The 15,890-nt window shown below is 38.8% G+C and overlaps 1 protein-coding gene across 1 annotated transcript in view; it reads right to left on the reverse strand.

The window, feature by feature from the left end:
* Cmya5 (cardiomyopathy associated 5) overlaps positions 1–15,890 on the reverse strand; it is a 95,348-nt gene that overhangs the window by 50,995 nt on the left and 28,463 nt on the right. Inside the window, exon 2 of the mRNA XM_027927793.2 lies at positions 758–10,379. Within this exon, the coding sequence (XP_027783594.2) occupies positions 758–10,379 (9,622 nt within the window). The remainder of the gene's footprint in view (positions 1–757; positions 10,380–15,890) is intronic.

The following is a 15,890-nucleotide window of genomic DNA, read 5'->3' on the forward strand; positions in this document are numbered from 1 at the left end:
CCTGCTTCCAACTCCCAGGTAGCTGTGATTACAGTATGCATCCATCTAGTTCTTCAAAGGTGTATTTTTTTAAGTTTAAAACTGTTTGGCATTTTTAATGATATTAGGATAATTGCTATAAGATGACAAGCTCTCAAAAGCAGTGAACCTGACCCTATTTTATTTCTTTGTATCCCTAAAACCTAGAAAAAATGCCTGGCACATAGTATATACCAAATAAAATATCTGAAAAATCAATCTTAACTAAATTCTTGGAGAAGTATTTTTTTTCCTGCAGTGCTGGGATTGAACCCAGGGCCTTGCACATGCTAAACAAGTGCTCTACCACTGATCTACACCCTCAGCCCAAAAGTATTCTTAGTTTGCTTTCAGTCTTAACTATTCTGCATAAAGATGAGTATATCAAATGTTGTATTGTGTTTGTTTTATTTTGTTTTTCAGTACTGGGAACTGAACCTAGTGACACTCTTATCACTGAACTACATCCCCAGACCTTTTATTTTATTTTTTATTTTGAAACAGCGTCTCACTAAGACACTAAGGTTGCATCTCACTAAGACACTAAGGTTGCATCTCACTAAGACACTAAGGTTGCCCAGGATGCCCTCAAACTTGTGATCCTCCTGCCTCGGCCTCCCAAGTAGCTGGGATTATAGGCATGCCCACTGTGCCCAGTTTATTGGTCATTTTTTAAGAAAATGTGAAAACAAACTGAATGTATATATATTATCATTTGTATGCTTTGAAATTGACTTACTTTAACAGCACTTATAGCTGTATCTAGAGTTGAAACCTCATGGTCTTTGTGGGTGCCAAAAACCTTGTCCATTGCAGAAATTGGGCTTTTGCAGGTGTAGCAATATGAGTCAATCTGCGACTTCTTTGCTTCCTTTTGTGCCTTCTCAGTTACTAAATCTGATGATAACTGTTCTTGTTCTCTTCCCTCTCTGCCCAACTCTTTCTGTTCAGCAGACATACTTTGTTCCACCTCACTAACAAATTCACATTTCCCGATGTGTTCTAATGATTCCTTTCCTTGAGATAACACATCTCCAGGTGTGGATTCTGTATACAGTTCTTCTGATAAAACATCTTGACTAACCACTTCATAACTGAGGGATTCAGCAAAGTCATACTCATCCTGCACAGGACTACCACGGGGTCTCTCTTCACATGGCTCAGGTGGGACCTGTACTTTAGGTTCTTCCTGTAGTGTTTCTTGAACATAAGTTGTGCCAGATGCACATTCTTCCTCTGGGAAGGACACTTGTATTGGAACATTCAGACTGACCCCTGCACTTGCATTTCCTGCCTCATTACCCTGACTGCTCGACTCATCTACACTCTCCAGAACATGATGGGTATCTTCAAATGGAACTGCATAGCTTATCTTCTGGGTAACCACTCTGACTTCCTCAGTGACAGGAGCTTTGCTCTGCATCGCTACATCATCAAGGGCTACCACAAGGTCTACTGTTTCTTCTTCCCTATAAACAGCCTTCCTATCTTCTTCCAGACTCTTCTCCCCCAAAATAGTTCCAGACTTTCCCCCAATTTCCCCTTCTGAAGCTCTCAGTTGGTATGAATCATCCTTACCAACTGGTTTTTCTTCCAGACCTTGGCCTTGGTCCTTTGGAGTTACAGATGTGTCATGGAGAATGTCATCTTTGAGTATGTACTTCTCAAAATATATTCCTGTGCCATCATCAGTGTCAGAATTTCTGCTTGGAAATGATGCCTCAGACTTCACACTGTCACCTTCAGAAGCTGTCTCCCCTTCTTTCTTTTTCTCTCCAACTGCCTCTTCGTAAAGATCCTTATATAAAAATGCAAGTGCAGGTGGTTCCTCCAGAAGCTCAGGATTAACGGCTTTGGCAGTGGTAGGAAATATCTGGGTTCTTGACAAAACTCCTTCCTCTTCACCAAATAAAGGAACCCCAGGTGACCTGGAGTCCACATCTCTATTTATGTCCTTTGAAACATTCCCACCAGCTGATTTTTGGATAACTGAAGACTTTTGCATTTCTGGGTGAGATAATTTGCTGTGGTCCTTTTCCGGGCCATAAAAACTTTCATCTAATTTCACCAAATCATATTCTGGGGCACTTTCCTGTGAACTTCCTGGAAAAGAGAGAGATTCTCCTGTAGGTTCCTTTGACAGTTTCTGTTCAACAGTTAGTTTCTGTGGAGCTTTCTGTTTTTCTGGGTCTGGGGAGATGTTATAATCAATCAAAGTGTATTTTTCAAAATAATCCTCTTCACTGGGAATTGTGGGTTGAATAAAAGCTAAATCACCAGTTTCTGAATCTGTGGATATTGCCTCTTTTGTTTTATGAGTTTCTTTTTGTTCATTTTCTTTCAATGATGTAACTTTCCCATCAGAATCTTCTAACCTGCTCCTTAATGTTTCATGGTGAGCAACTGCCTCGCTCTCATCATGGAGGGATATGGTTTTGAGTGAGGGCTTCTCTTCCAAATATTCTAACTTATCTTGCATTTGTTCACTTTCTTCCTGATCCACTGAAGGAATGAATGCAGGGGCATGGATATTCAGTATCTCACAGCCTTCGGAAATGATACTAAAGGCACTCTTCTGATCTTCTGAAAGCCCAGCTGGCTTACTAGTTACTGTCAATTCTTCATCTTTTGCATATATGTCTTCAGGTTCATTGGACATTTCTTTAGTAGAGGCCACTTTATCAGCATTGGTTGTTGTTGCATTCATTATAAATTGAGCATAGTTACTTCTCGGTGAAGAGAGTGGTACATTTACAGGAGTATCCTCCACAGTCTCCAAGTGACCCCTTGAAACAAGAACAGATTGTTTAGGCACCTGGGCTGGGTGATCTTTAGATGTTTGAATAGTGTGAACTGTGGGCCTCTCTGGAGTCAGTTCTGACCATGGAATTTCCTGTTTCTTCACTGTGCTAATTTCTGGAGAAGCTTCTGAAACAAGAGTTTGTGCTTTTACAGATGAGAGCAAATATGGCGGTTTTTCTAAGCTCCTTGTTTCTTCAGAAGGACTCTCTAAAGTCCTTTCAGAGTCTTTAGATGAAGAGCCTTGCTCCATACTTTCTTCTGTGGTATCTACTGAGCCACCTTTAAGTAGCTCTGACAGTGAGAACTGTCCCTTTTCCTCTTTGTGACCTGTCATGTCCCTGCTTGACTTTTCTAATGCCAGGTTTCCTTCCTGAGGAGGAAAACCCATTTCATCCTGATAAGGAAGATCCACAGGGCGGAAACTCTTGGTTTTCTCCACCAAAATTTCACTGTCTTCGAATGGACATAGTTGGGTTTCTACTGTCTTTCTGTCCCTGATTTCTGGGTGAGCCTCTGAGAGTATGCTTTCTGGTTTTTCAATAGCAGATGTTGCTTTGATGAATGAAAACGGTTGAGTTTCAGCCAAGGAATTACCTAAAGAGATAGCTGATTCTTCAGGCATAGACTTGGCCACATTCAGAGAATAAGGCTGAATTTCCTGCTGCTTCTTTTCTTCTAGTAATACTTGTGCCTGCTTTACTTTTTCTTCTCCTTTCTCCTCCTCAGAACCAACAATAACAGAGGACCTTTCCTTGTGGTCTTCATTTGGATAGATGTACTCTAGTCTAACAGCAGCTTTTGATTCTTCTGATTTTATAGGTCTAGATTTATGCACCATTGGTACCTCCCATGTTTCTTTATTTTCTATAAGCTCTAAGGGAGCCACGCTTTCTTGCTTTTCTGCCAACTCCTTCTTTTCTGCCAAGGTAAGTGATCTGCTTTCTAAGTTATCTTTCTCTTCCAATCGGCTAACAGACCTGAGTTTCATTTCCTCTTCAGAACATTTCAAGGAAGTAGGTTTTGGCATTTCTTTCTTCACTCTGTCCTCACCAAGATCAATTAAAATGCCTTTTGATTCTTCTGCTGGCACAATTATTGGCTCTGGCTTCTCTGATTCCTTTGTGATATTTTGACTTGTGAAGTCAGATGAAGCAGATCTTGGCTGTTGTGGCATCTTATCTACTACATCAAATGAAAAGAGTGACTTTTCTTTTTGATCACTGCTTGGATCTCCCCTAAGAACAGAAATATTCCACTTAGATGGAGGCGAGATTTCTGGCTTCTGTTCTTTTTTAGTCTCAGTAACATGAAGAGGAACATTTTTGGCTTCTGCCATAACCGATTTCTCATACATGGGGGAATAGGCTTGAATTCCAAAATGTTCCTCACCATCAGCAGAAGTATTTAAGTTTATGTCCATTTCCTCTGAATAGTCCGAAACCTCTTTCTTCCTGTAATCTTCAGTAGACACCTCAGAGTTGGGTTTTGGCTGTTGTAAAACTTCTACCTTTGGTAAAAATGTGGATTTTTCTTTTAGGTCTTGACCTTCACAAGATTTAACTAAGGTACCTCTCGATTCTTCTTCAGCAGTTTTAAGTGTCACCTCTGGTAATGAATCATCAGTTGGTTTCTCAGTTGCATTGAAATCAGCAGGAATTGTACCTTGAGGTTCTAAAACAGTCACTGCTTTTTCTACAGAGGAACTTGGCTGAGTTTCTAAATCTTTTCCAGCAACTTTATTATCTGGAGTGCTTGATCCAAAAAATAAACTAGACATCCATGATTTGAAAGATGAAATGCCTTTCTTTTCCTTTGCTTCCGGAAGGCCTTGTTCAACTGCCTTTGGCTTCTCAGGAAGCTTTTGTGTCACCTCGGGTGTCTCTGGGAGTTCAGTTTCTTTACTCACTGGGATTGAGGGGACAGGTTTTCTTTGAGTAGGTATTTTCACTTCAGGTGTTCCTTTAATTTCCTCACTAGCATTATCTACAATCTTTGGCTGAACTATTTTTGATTCTTCTAATGGTTTCTCTCCAAGTAAAGGAGGTGGGCTCTTGCATGCTTCTTTTTCACTGCCTGGTGCAGGTTCCCTGACTTCTTCTGGGAAATGGTCTGCTTTGACAGGAAAGGGGATAGTTTCTGTCTTCACCTGTTCCACAGATGGGGCAGGCACTGGTTTCTGGAGGGTTCTTTCAGGAGGTGATTTGATTTCTTCCTGAATATCTTCTTTGCAAGACCTAGAAAATTCTGTGTTTGCTTTCTCCAATATCAAACTTTCCCTCCCCATGAAAGAATAGAACTGTCTCCCCTCTGCTATGTTTTTCTCTACATTTTCAGCCGGAACTAGAGATTTGGGTTCTTGGGCCAACTTTATTTCTTCAGTTGAGTAAGGTGTAGTCAACAAGGTCTCTCTATTACCACTGGAAGTATCTAGAGTAGATACTCCTTCTTGTGAAGACACATGAGGTTCTTCCATAGAATGTGTCAGAACCTGCTTCCCGATTTCATATGTATGATCCTTATCCAATGGGGCAGGCTTGGGCTGTTCTGTCATAAGATCATTGCTGCCAGAGGAATTCAGCTGCACAGATTCTAACATTCTTTCTTCTTGTTGACTGGCCAAATTTTCTGGCTTTTCCAGCATCCAGTTATCATCCTTTGGAGAAATTAGGGCCTCTTTCATTTTTGTTTTTTTAGGAGGCTCAGCTGTCATAAATGATTTTGATTGTTCCAAAGGCAAATTCTCTTTCATAAATGAAGACTGTTTAACACCCAGATCTGGTTTATCTGCAGAAGAGCTGCTCACATCAGGCAATTTAACAGCTTGATCTGAATGAAGTGCTTTCTCAGGCTTCTTTTGTTCTACAAGGAAGTCAAAAGAAGCAATCTTTGATGGTTCTGTAGCAGACACATGAAGCTCCCTGTTTTCAGTTCCTTCTCCTCTGCTTCTAAGCTCAACTAGACTCTTTTCTAAGAAAACAGAATCTTCTGATTCAGTTATAAGAGATTTTACTGGTTCTGTTCCTGTGGATTCACTTTGCCTACCTAAACCACCTGTGAATTCTGACCTGGCATCTGGTAATTCTGATAATTGGTGTGGCTCGTCTCTCTTCTCAGTCTCCAAAAGGAGCTCTGCTGCAGCCAGATCTTGTTTTCCTGGCAGGAAGTCTCTCTGGGCTGTAAAAGATGTCTCCCTTGCCTGTTTGTTCTCATCCTCTTTGAGAGTTAGTAATGTTGAGGCTACATCTACTGGCACTATATTTTCAAACTTGGGAGAACTTGTCTCCTCATTTTCGCCTTTGGGGACTATATGTTTGGGCACAGGTGACACATTTTGTGGTGAAGGAAGTCTGGCTTCTTTCTTGATCTCACCACCTAGGTGCAGCGAAAGCACAGGTTCTGGTCTTGACCCATCCAAGGCAGATACAGAGTTTTTGTTCTGTGATGAAACCAAATGTTCAGAGTTGAGGACTGTAGACAACGAGAGATCTTGTAAGTCTTCTACCCTCTCTTCCTTAGATACATCTGAAAGCTGAGAAGATGACATTTTGGATATTGGCAACCCAGGTTTATCTTCCTGAGTTTCAACTTTTGACAAAATAGAATGCTCTGCAATAGAGGATCCACTTAGAGGTGTATCTAATTTAATTTCCTTCTCTGCTTCTGACCAAGCCAGGCCTTTGGATAAAGAAGTTTCTGTGAGAGAGGAAGCACTTTTAATTGCTACCTTTTCTTCTTTAAGAACTGAATGCTCATCTACAGACGTTTCACATGGTGGCAAACCACTTCCTAATTCACCTTCTCCTAATTTTGTTAAGACTGGATATTCTACAGGGGTGGCAAGAGATGAATCTGTCAGGATTTTTTCTTTTACCAATTTGGTTAACTTTGAATCAAGCTTAGTTACAGGTGTGATGGTTGTTGAAGAGTTGGGTTCAGTTTCTTTCTTCATTTCTTTTGACCAAGCTGAAAATGCTGGTGCGGGAGCACCCTGTTCGGTTTCCTTTTCTACTCCCGATGAGGCTGAATGAAGCTCTCTGGTGGTACTTGTTATTTTGGAATCATGTTTCACTTCCGTTTTCACTCCAGATAAAACCTCCGATCCAGATATAGATGTTTCTTTTAGAGGTGAAGATGGTTTTACTGCTTCAGGCTCATTCTCTGACAACATTCTCCGTTCTAGTTCAGAAGTCACAGTTGAAGCTAAATTGGGTTTAACATCCTTCTTTGGCTCATCTACCAAGTCAGGAAAAACTGAATATTTCATCCCAGACTCTGGAACATTTGGAGGCTGAGGCTCCAATTTTTGATCCTCTGATACATGTGCTGTAGCTTCTTGAGAATCAGGCACAGTTTTTTCCTTTCTGACTTTTGACAAAGCCATCTGTTCATCTGCAGTCTTTAGAGTGAGTGATGCTTGAGGTTCCGGTTCTTTCTTAATTTCATGGACTGAGTCAGGTAAAACCGAACACTGAGATGCTGGCAAAACAGGTTTTGTTTCTTCCTTTGCCATGGATGACTGTGCAGGTGGAGAAGCAGGAACTGTAGCTGCTGACAAATTTGTCTTAATTTCTCCCCTCTCCAATCCACTGGTTAAATATGGTGGATCCAAATCTTCCAGCTCGGGCTGCACAGATGCTTGAGTTTTCCACTGCTGTGCCATAATGAGATATTCAGATACAGATGCTGAGATTGTTTGATCATCTGGATTGATTTCTGCTTCGTTTGCTCTATTTGCTGAAGGTGGCAGGCTCGATTCTTCAGATGCAGATGTGAAAGAGCAAGGTTCATCTTTTTGCTTCTGTGATGAGTCAAAATTCTCAGGTACAGGTGTAGCAGCTGTTGATCCAATCTTTTCCTCATCTGCTTCAGAAAAGGAAGAGTAACCTGAAGCAGACATTGCAGTTAATAGTGAATCTGGCTCAATGTCTTTTGCCTCTGTTTCTGGGATTCTATATGGTGGGATTGAAACTTGTGATGCTGAATCTGGAGAAAAAAGTTCAGTTTCTTCAGTGTCTTCATCTGACAAAATAGTGTGTTCAGATGGTGATGTTAAACACATTGGAGAATCACGCTCGAATTGTCTTTTCTCTGCTTCCTGAGTTGTGTAGGGTGAAAATGAGAATTCTGAGGCAAATGCAGAATCTGGAGAAAAAGGCCCAATGTCTTCTTGCTCTCTTTCTGATAAATTCATGGGTGAGGAAGCACCTTTTATATTTAGAGGAGATATGTTGATAATTTCTTCCTCCTGGGGCTCTGGTGTTGCATATGGGGGTACTGAAAATTCAGAAGCAGATGTGGAAGAGGGTGAATACCGCTGCATTTCTATTGTCTCTTCTTCTGATAGGATCACAGATGGAGAGACTGAAAGTGATGGGGCCTGGCCTTCAGAAGCCATCTCGGCTGTGTGGGATGGGAGAGAGCATTCAGATGCACAGGACACATCTGGGGAATATGGTCCAGTGTCTTTCTTCTCTTCTGGTAAAATGGTGTGCTCAGAGATACCTTTTGATTCTAATGGAGACTTGTGGTCAACTGTTTCCTTCAGTGACTCTTGTGTTGCATGGGATGGAACTGAATATTCAGAAGCAGATGTGGAATCTGGTGTATGATGTCCACTTTCTGAGGCCTCATCTCCTGATAGGACTGTGTGTTCAGATGTAACTGTTGAAAACAGAGGGGCCTGGCATTCATAAGTCATCCCAGCTGTGGATGGCGAGAGAGAACTCTCTGACACAGAGTCCAAAGTTGGGGAATAAGGCTGAAATGCCTCATTCTCTTCTTCTGACAAGACTTCATGTTCAGACATGGCTTTTACACTGGATGGAGAAACTGGCTCATCTCCTTGCCTCTCTAGTTCATGGTTCAAATCCTGTGGGATTGAATACTCCGACACAAAAGCAGAATCAGTGGAAACAGACTCATGTTCTTCTCTTTCTTCCTCAGACAAAGTGACATATTCAGGTGCTGCTGTTACCAGTAATGGTAGAATGGGCTCCTCTTCTTTGTGCTCCTCTTCTTTGTGCTCCACTTCAGGGGACAAATGTTGTGGGAAGGACTTCTCAGAAACAACTGGACTTTCTGGGTAGTCAAGTTCTATAATCTCTTCTGCTAAATCAGAATCTTCAGGTTCAGGGATAGCTGCTATTGGCAGAGAAGTTTCTATTTCTTCTTTCTCTGGTTCTTGTAGCACTACAGGTTCTGGAAGTGACATGGATGGCTCAGGCACATGGTCTTCCTTTTCTTCTTGGAAGCTGGGAAGAGGAGGGGTCAGTCGTTCAGAGACTGGTTCTGACCTTTCTAGTGAAGTCAAGCCTAGATCTTCCTTGTTTGGCTCAAAACCTTCCTGGATAGATGGTGCCAGACCTAGTGAGCTTGTCTCCAGAGAATCCTTCACTGTCTCCACTGAAATGGAATGGTCAGTAGAATCCATGTTTTCCTCTTTCACCTCATCCACTAAAACTGGTGAAACTGAAGCATTGTTCTCTGAAACTATGGGTTCTTGTGAATCAGGCTCAAATTCTTCCTTTGCTGTTTCCAGGAACATACTTGCAGATATATCAAGTGGAAGAGAGGAAGGCTCCACTAGGGGCTTTGCTTCATCGCTTGGCCATTGTGGCACTGATTGTGGAGGCCTGCACTGTACTTCTCTCTCTGCTGAATCATTACTTGAATAAGAGGAATCTGTGTGCTCCCTTACAGATGTGGCACTTTGAAGGGAATCACTGTAAATTTTCTTTTGATCTTCATAACTGAACAAGGAAGTCAGGGACTTTGATCCTTTGGAGAGGGCACTTCTCCAGGGTGGAGCAAGTTCTTTTACTCTATCCTCAGCTATGCTTTGGGTTACTAATTTGCCTGTTTTAGAAACTATGTTAGAATCACGATTGTCAAAATCTGGCTCTAGACTAATAGATGCATCTTTCCCTTTGCGGTAATGGATTTCTTTAATTACATAACCCTTTGGCAACGTTCCATAAAATTGTAGAGGAATTAATTCTTCTTTAACCGAATTAAACATCTTAATTTTATATTGTACTGTTCCTATGTAGACTGGCCTTAACACTAAGGGCTTGTGTTCTTTGTATATTGCCCCAGTAATAGGAGGTGTATTTGAGGTGGTTTTCTTTTTTCTTGTCTTATCATAAATGCCAGAAGATAGCTTTTCTTTCTCGGTGTTTAGTGCCTGGCTTTCTGAAATTAAAGGATTGTCCTTTTTACTTGCTGGAACATCTTGAGATTCTAAAGAATTCCTTTTTTTGTTGCCTTTCCGACGCAATGATGGTGACCCATGCTTTGACTTATGAGTTCTTTTCCGAACCTTTTTAACTTCATCCACAATAAAGGAAACGTTTCCTGGAGGAGAATTCACAGTTGATCCTTCCAGGCTACATACACCAGATGTCTGACTTTCTTCCGAGGCCCAAGGAGTGGAAGATCTACTTGAATTGGTCTCCCAAGTTATTCCACTATCTTCCCGTTGAACTGTCACCATGGAAAAGGAGGGGTCAGATATGATACACTCTTGCTTGGTCTTGCCCTTTTCATCTTGGTCTGATAACCTAGAGTAAATAATAAATATCAATAATTATATATTACTATAGTAATAGAATAATAAGTAAATACACTTTAGCATTAAAGGGTAAAGGATTAATGTGAAATTAAAATATATAGAGATCAATGTTGCCATCTACACCAAAAATAGTAATGTATACAAAATAAAGTTCAAAAATTAAAGTCAGGATATTAAATTTAATAACATATCCCAGGCCAGAATAACTCAATATCCCTCAAACTCCAAAAACAGCTGAATTAAATTCAGCTCCTTCCCTCATCAGGATTTCCCTTCTGATACCCCTGTGGCTCTTCCACTTAGAATACGATTCCAATGTCACACTCCACTTCTTTTTCACATCTAAATACTATCTACCCTTCAAGGCTTAGTTTCAAACCTTCTGCTGCTATCATTCCTGATCAATTAATTGGTCGTGTTTGCCATTATTCCATGAACATTAAGTTGGAGATGAAAACTCCAAGCGCTCTTTCCTCCCAGGAATAGTGCTACAATTTTATGCTCTGAACCTTCCTTGTACGTGAGGTTTGGCTGAGGATCAGGACTGCCAGCCATTGCAGGTATATCATATACTCCCTTAACTTCAGAGTCCCCCCACAGTCTACTGCAAAGGGGTTTGGGGTATGCTGAGATCTTGCTCTCAGCTCTCAGCACAGTCAGATGGAGCCTGCGACAGCCATACCCCCAGCCTCTAGCTTGCTCTAACAGGCAGCCTCATCCATTCACCCCAGTGTTGGGTAAATGTCAGTGTGTTCTACACATGTCATGGGTGCAAAGGATTAAGAAATAGTGGGAAGAACTAGTTTCTTCATTTTCCTGGCAACTCTACTCTCCCTTATTTGTTTTGGTAATAAACTATTGAACTTAATTAGTAATTAATCTTGGTTCTCGGCTGAATCTTATTTTGAACTGTTTTTTCAAGTTCTTTTCCATACCTAATTAATATTATTCCTGAGAATTTTCAACTCGTATTACTCCCTCCCCGTTTCCTGTCACTTAACAGAAATAGGATGAAAATAAAAATTAAAATTATGACTAGCACCCGAGAAGTCAGCATTTAAAATGCCTGCAACTGTAGTAGCATCATAAAAGCAATTATAAATTCAATTTAGAGTTCATTATTGATTGTAAATTCAGTGTATTCAACCAGAGACGTTTTCATTACTAGCTAGAATGAGTTCAGGAAGACTGAGCAGAGTATCCAAAGGGTGGTCATAAGAAGGCAGCACACTACTGTTGTAGTTTGGATATGAAGTGTCCCCCAAAAGCTCATGTATTGAAAACATGTTATCCAATGTAGCAATGTTCAGAAGTGAAACGATTAGATTATGATAACTGAAATCTGATCAGTGGATTCATCCTTTTATTGGAGTAATAATTCTAATGAACTAACTAGGTGTTAGCTATAGGTAGGTCAGGCATGGTAGGAGAAAGTAGGTCACTGGCATTGTCTTTTGAGTTTATATTTGGTCATTATTTCTGCATTTAGTAAACTTTTTATTAAGTATAGATAGTAGAAACACAAATATGAAGACACAGGATCTTCTTTTAAGAAATTCAAATCTAATGAGATATAACTAAACATCTCAATAGTATATAAGTATTATTATAGAAAATATTATTATAGTATAATAAGTATTATTACAGAAAACAAGCCAGCTACAATAAGGACATAAGGAAGGGAAAACTTCACACAGGAGAGGTGCTTAAGTTAGTTTGAAGAGTCTGCCAAATGGATGAGAAGAGAAGGTGGAATCAAGATGGGGAGGTTATTCTAGGAAAAGGTCACAGGATATGCAAAATATACATATGAATAAACAGTCTGGCTCACTGAGAGACAAAGTTGAATGACAGCCAACAGAAATCAGAATTACTATATTAGCATATGTAAATCCAAAGCCCAAGAATTCACATTATACTCCATCTAAAGATATAATGAACTAAGTTAACAGAAGAGGCATGGTCCCTACACTATTCAGAAATGCTCCAGGGACTTTCTTACTCCGCAACAACAGTGTTTTCAACAGCTTTTCATAAAGAATATTGGCTACATCCATTCCCCTCTGATTGCATTCTCACAATGCAACCTTCTGATTTATCACTTGGTTTCCCAAGTAGATTTATTTATCTCAGGGAGTGAGGTGAAACAAATCTAATGACTCTTTCCTCATCCCCCTTTCACAGGGGGTAAGAAGGTTCAGCAGGTCTGAGTTAGATCAAGAAAAGAATAGACTAATACTAGAGATGAGCATCAAAAGCTCCTTTTGAAGATAATTATCTTAATGAGGAAGTTTTCTTTTATTTGTTCTTGCTAAGACATGATTTTAAAAACTAAGTATTAAAAAGGTTTTGTGCAACTATGGAGATGATCATGTTATTTTTCTTTACCCTATTAATGTGTAGAACTATTGCAATTGATAGCAGATGTCAAACCAACCTTGAACTCCTGAACTGAACTCACCAAGCTGTAATATTTTGTACTCTTTATGTAGTTCTTGATTTGGTTCTAATGCTATGTTTAGGAATTTTTCTCTTATGTTCATGAATGATATTGATCTACTGTTCTGAAATCTCCTTTCTTACAGTGTTCTTGACAGATTTTTGTATCAAGATTATATTGCTTCATAAAATGAGTTGAAAAGTATTCCTTCCTTTACTATTCTCTAGCAGTTTGTTATGGATTGCATTATATATTTCTCCTTTAAGTATTTGGTAGAATTTATTGGTGAAGTTCTTTGGACCTGGAGTTTTCTTCATTGTAAGGTTTTCTAGTTAATAATTTATCTAATAGTTTAATTTGCAGTTATCTCTCTACTTTCCTGTGAAAGATTATTATGTCATTATTTTCCAAACTTTCTCCTTTTCTAACATGTAAAGTCAAGGCTATGCACTTCTCTTTAAATACAATTTTAGATGTGTCACATAAAATTTGATACACAACATTTATTATTAATGACAAAAGTTTTTAAATTTCCTTTGTGATTTCTTATTTGGCCTATAGATTATTTAAAAATATATTTCTTAATTTCAAAACTCATGAGGATACTTTATATTTTGTTAGTGTGTTCTAATTTGTTTGTTTGGTTTTTTTGTAGGTTGTTTTGTTTTTGTTTTTGTTATTTTCCAACACTTTACCACTAACCTATATCCTCAACCCCTTTTATTTTTTATTTTTTAAATTTTTTTTAAAGAGAGAGAGAGAGAATTTTAATATTTATTTTTTAGTTTTCGTCGGACACAACATCTTTGTTTGCATGTGGTGCTGAGGATCCAATCCCGGCCGCACGCATGCCAGGCAAGTGCGCTACAGCTTGAGCCACATCCCCAGCCCTTATTTTTTATTTTGAAACAGGGTCTTGCTAAGTTGCTCAGACTGGTCTTGAAATTGTGAACCTTCTGCCTCAGTCTCCGGAGTAGCTAGAATTCTAGGTGAGTGCCACAGCATTCAGTTTACGTTCTAGTTTAATTGTGCTGTGATCAGAAAGTTTATTTTGTAGTAAGATTTGCTTCTAACTTTATTGAGACTTGCTTTATGGCTAAATGGTCATTTTTTTTTTTAAAAATGTGTTTGTGGGACTAGGGATATAACTCGGTGTTAAAGTTCTTGTCCAGCATGTGTGAGTTTGATCTCCAGTAAACACACACACACACACACACACACAGTTTTTGTATTCATGAAAAGAGCTAAATCCTCCATTTTTTCAGCAATGTATTATATGTGTCAAGAAAGTCAGGCTTTTTAGTTGTGTTATTCAAATCTTTTTTATCCTTAGTGATATTTTTTGTCTGCTTGTTCTAATACTGAAATGTGTTATCATTTTGTACTACAATTATGAATTTGTCTCTCCTTGTAGTTCTATTAACATCTGATTTATATATTTTGAAGCTACACTAGCAGATATAAATGAATTTAGAAAAACTATATCATTCTGAAAAAATTAATTTTAATCATAATGTTCCTTTTACCTGTAAATAATGATTCTTACCTAAAGTATCAAAGTATTGATACTAATAAAGCTTTGATATGATTATTAACAAAGATATACCAGCTATATTTTGACTAAGGTTTAAATTGTATATCTTTTCTTCATTTTTACTCTTATTCTTTCTATGTTCTTACATTTTAAATGTGTCTCTTATGGACAGCATATAATTATTCTAAAAATTTATTCTGACAATTCAAATGGAGCATTTAGTCCAATTAAACATAATTACCAACATATTGGAGTTAAATTTGCTACCTTGTTATTTGTTTTCTATTTGCACTCCTCTAGTTTGTTCCTCTTCTCTCCTTATTTGTAATATTTTTTTAAATATTTATTTATTTATTTTTTAGGTGTAGATGGACACAACACAATGCCTTTATTTTTATGTGGTGCTGAGGATCGAACCCGGGTCCCATCCATGCTAGGCAAGCACTCCACTGCTGAGGCACAATCCCAGCCCTATTTGTCCTATTTTTGATTAGATATTTTACTTTATTTCATTTCCCCCTCTGTTAGCTTGTCAGTTACATTCTGTTTTCTGTTCATTTAGTGATTATCTTAGAAATTACAACATGCATCCTTAATTTGTTAATGTCCAACATGGACTGGTATTTTTACCTCTTTCTAGACAATATAAGTACCATGAATTACTTTCATATTAACTTATACATCCTTGTAATCATATATTTTGTCTTTAAATGTATTTCATTTTCATAAGATATAATTACTTTTACTCTAATGTAATTACTTTAAAGTGTCTATATTGATTTAGATTTACCTTGATAATGAACCTTTCTATTGTGCCTCATTCTTTCCTTTTTCTTTAAGATTCTATCCGGAATCATGTTCCTGCACCCTGAAGCATTCTCTTTAGTATGTCCTCTGGAGTGAATTTTCTGGTGACAATTTTTTTTTTTTTTTTTGGCGGGGTGGGGGAGTGGGGGAGGGGTGGTAACAAGGACTGAACTCAGGGACACTCAACCACTGACCCACATCCCCTGCCCTATTTTGTATTTTTATTTAGAGATAGTGAGTATTTTATTTAGTGAGTTGCTAAGTGCCTCACTTTTGCTGAGGCTGGCTTTGAACTTGCAATTCTCCTGCCTCAGACTCCCCAGCTGCAGGGATTACAGACATGCACCACTGCACCTGGCCTGGTGACGAATTCTTAGTACTCTTTCTATTAAAAGTCTCTCATACCTCATTCTTTTTTTTTTTTTTTTTTATGGGGATTGAACCTAGGAGCATTTTAACACTGAACTATATCCCCATTCCTTTTTCTTTTTCTTTTTTCTTTCTTTTTTTTTTTTTTTTTTTTTTTTTGGTACTGGGGATTGAACTCAGGGGCACTTAACCACTGAGCCACATCCCCAGCCCTATTTTGTATTTTACTTAGATACAGAGTCTCACTGAGTTGTTTAGTGCCTTGCTTTTGCTGAGGCTGCCTTTGAATTTGCAATCCTCCTGTCTCAGTCTCCCAAGCCACTGGGATTACAGGCAGGTGCCACCATGCC

This window comes from Marmota flaviventris, chromosome 5 (assembly GCF_047511675.1).
Source record: "Marmota flaviventris isolate mMarFla1 chromosome 5, mMarFla1.hap1, whole genome shotgun sequence".
Lineage (NCBI taxonomy): Eukaryota > Metazoa > Chordata > Mammalia > Rodentia > Sciuridae > Marmota > Marmota flaviventris.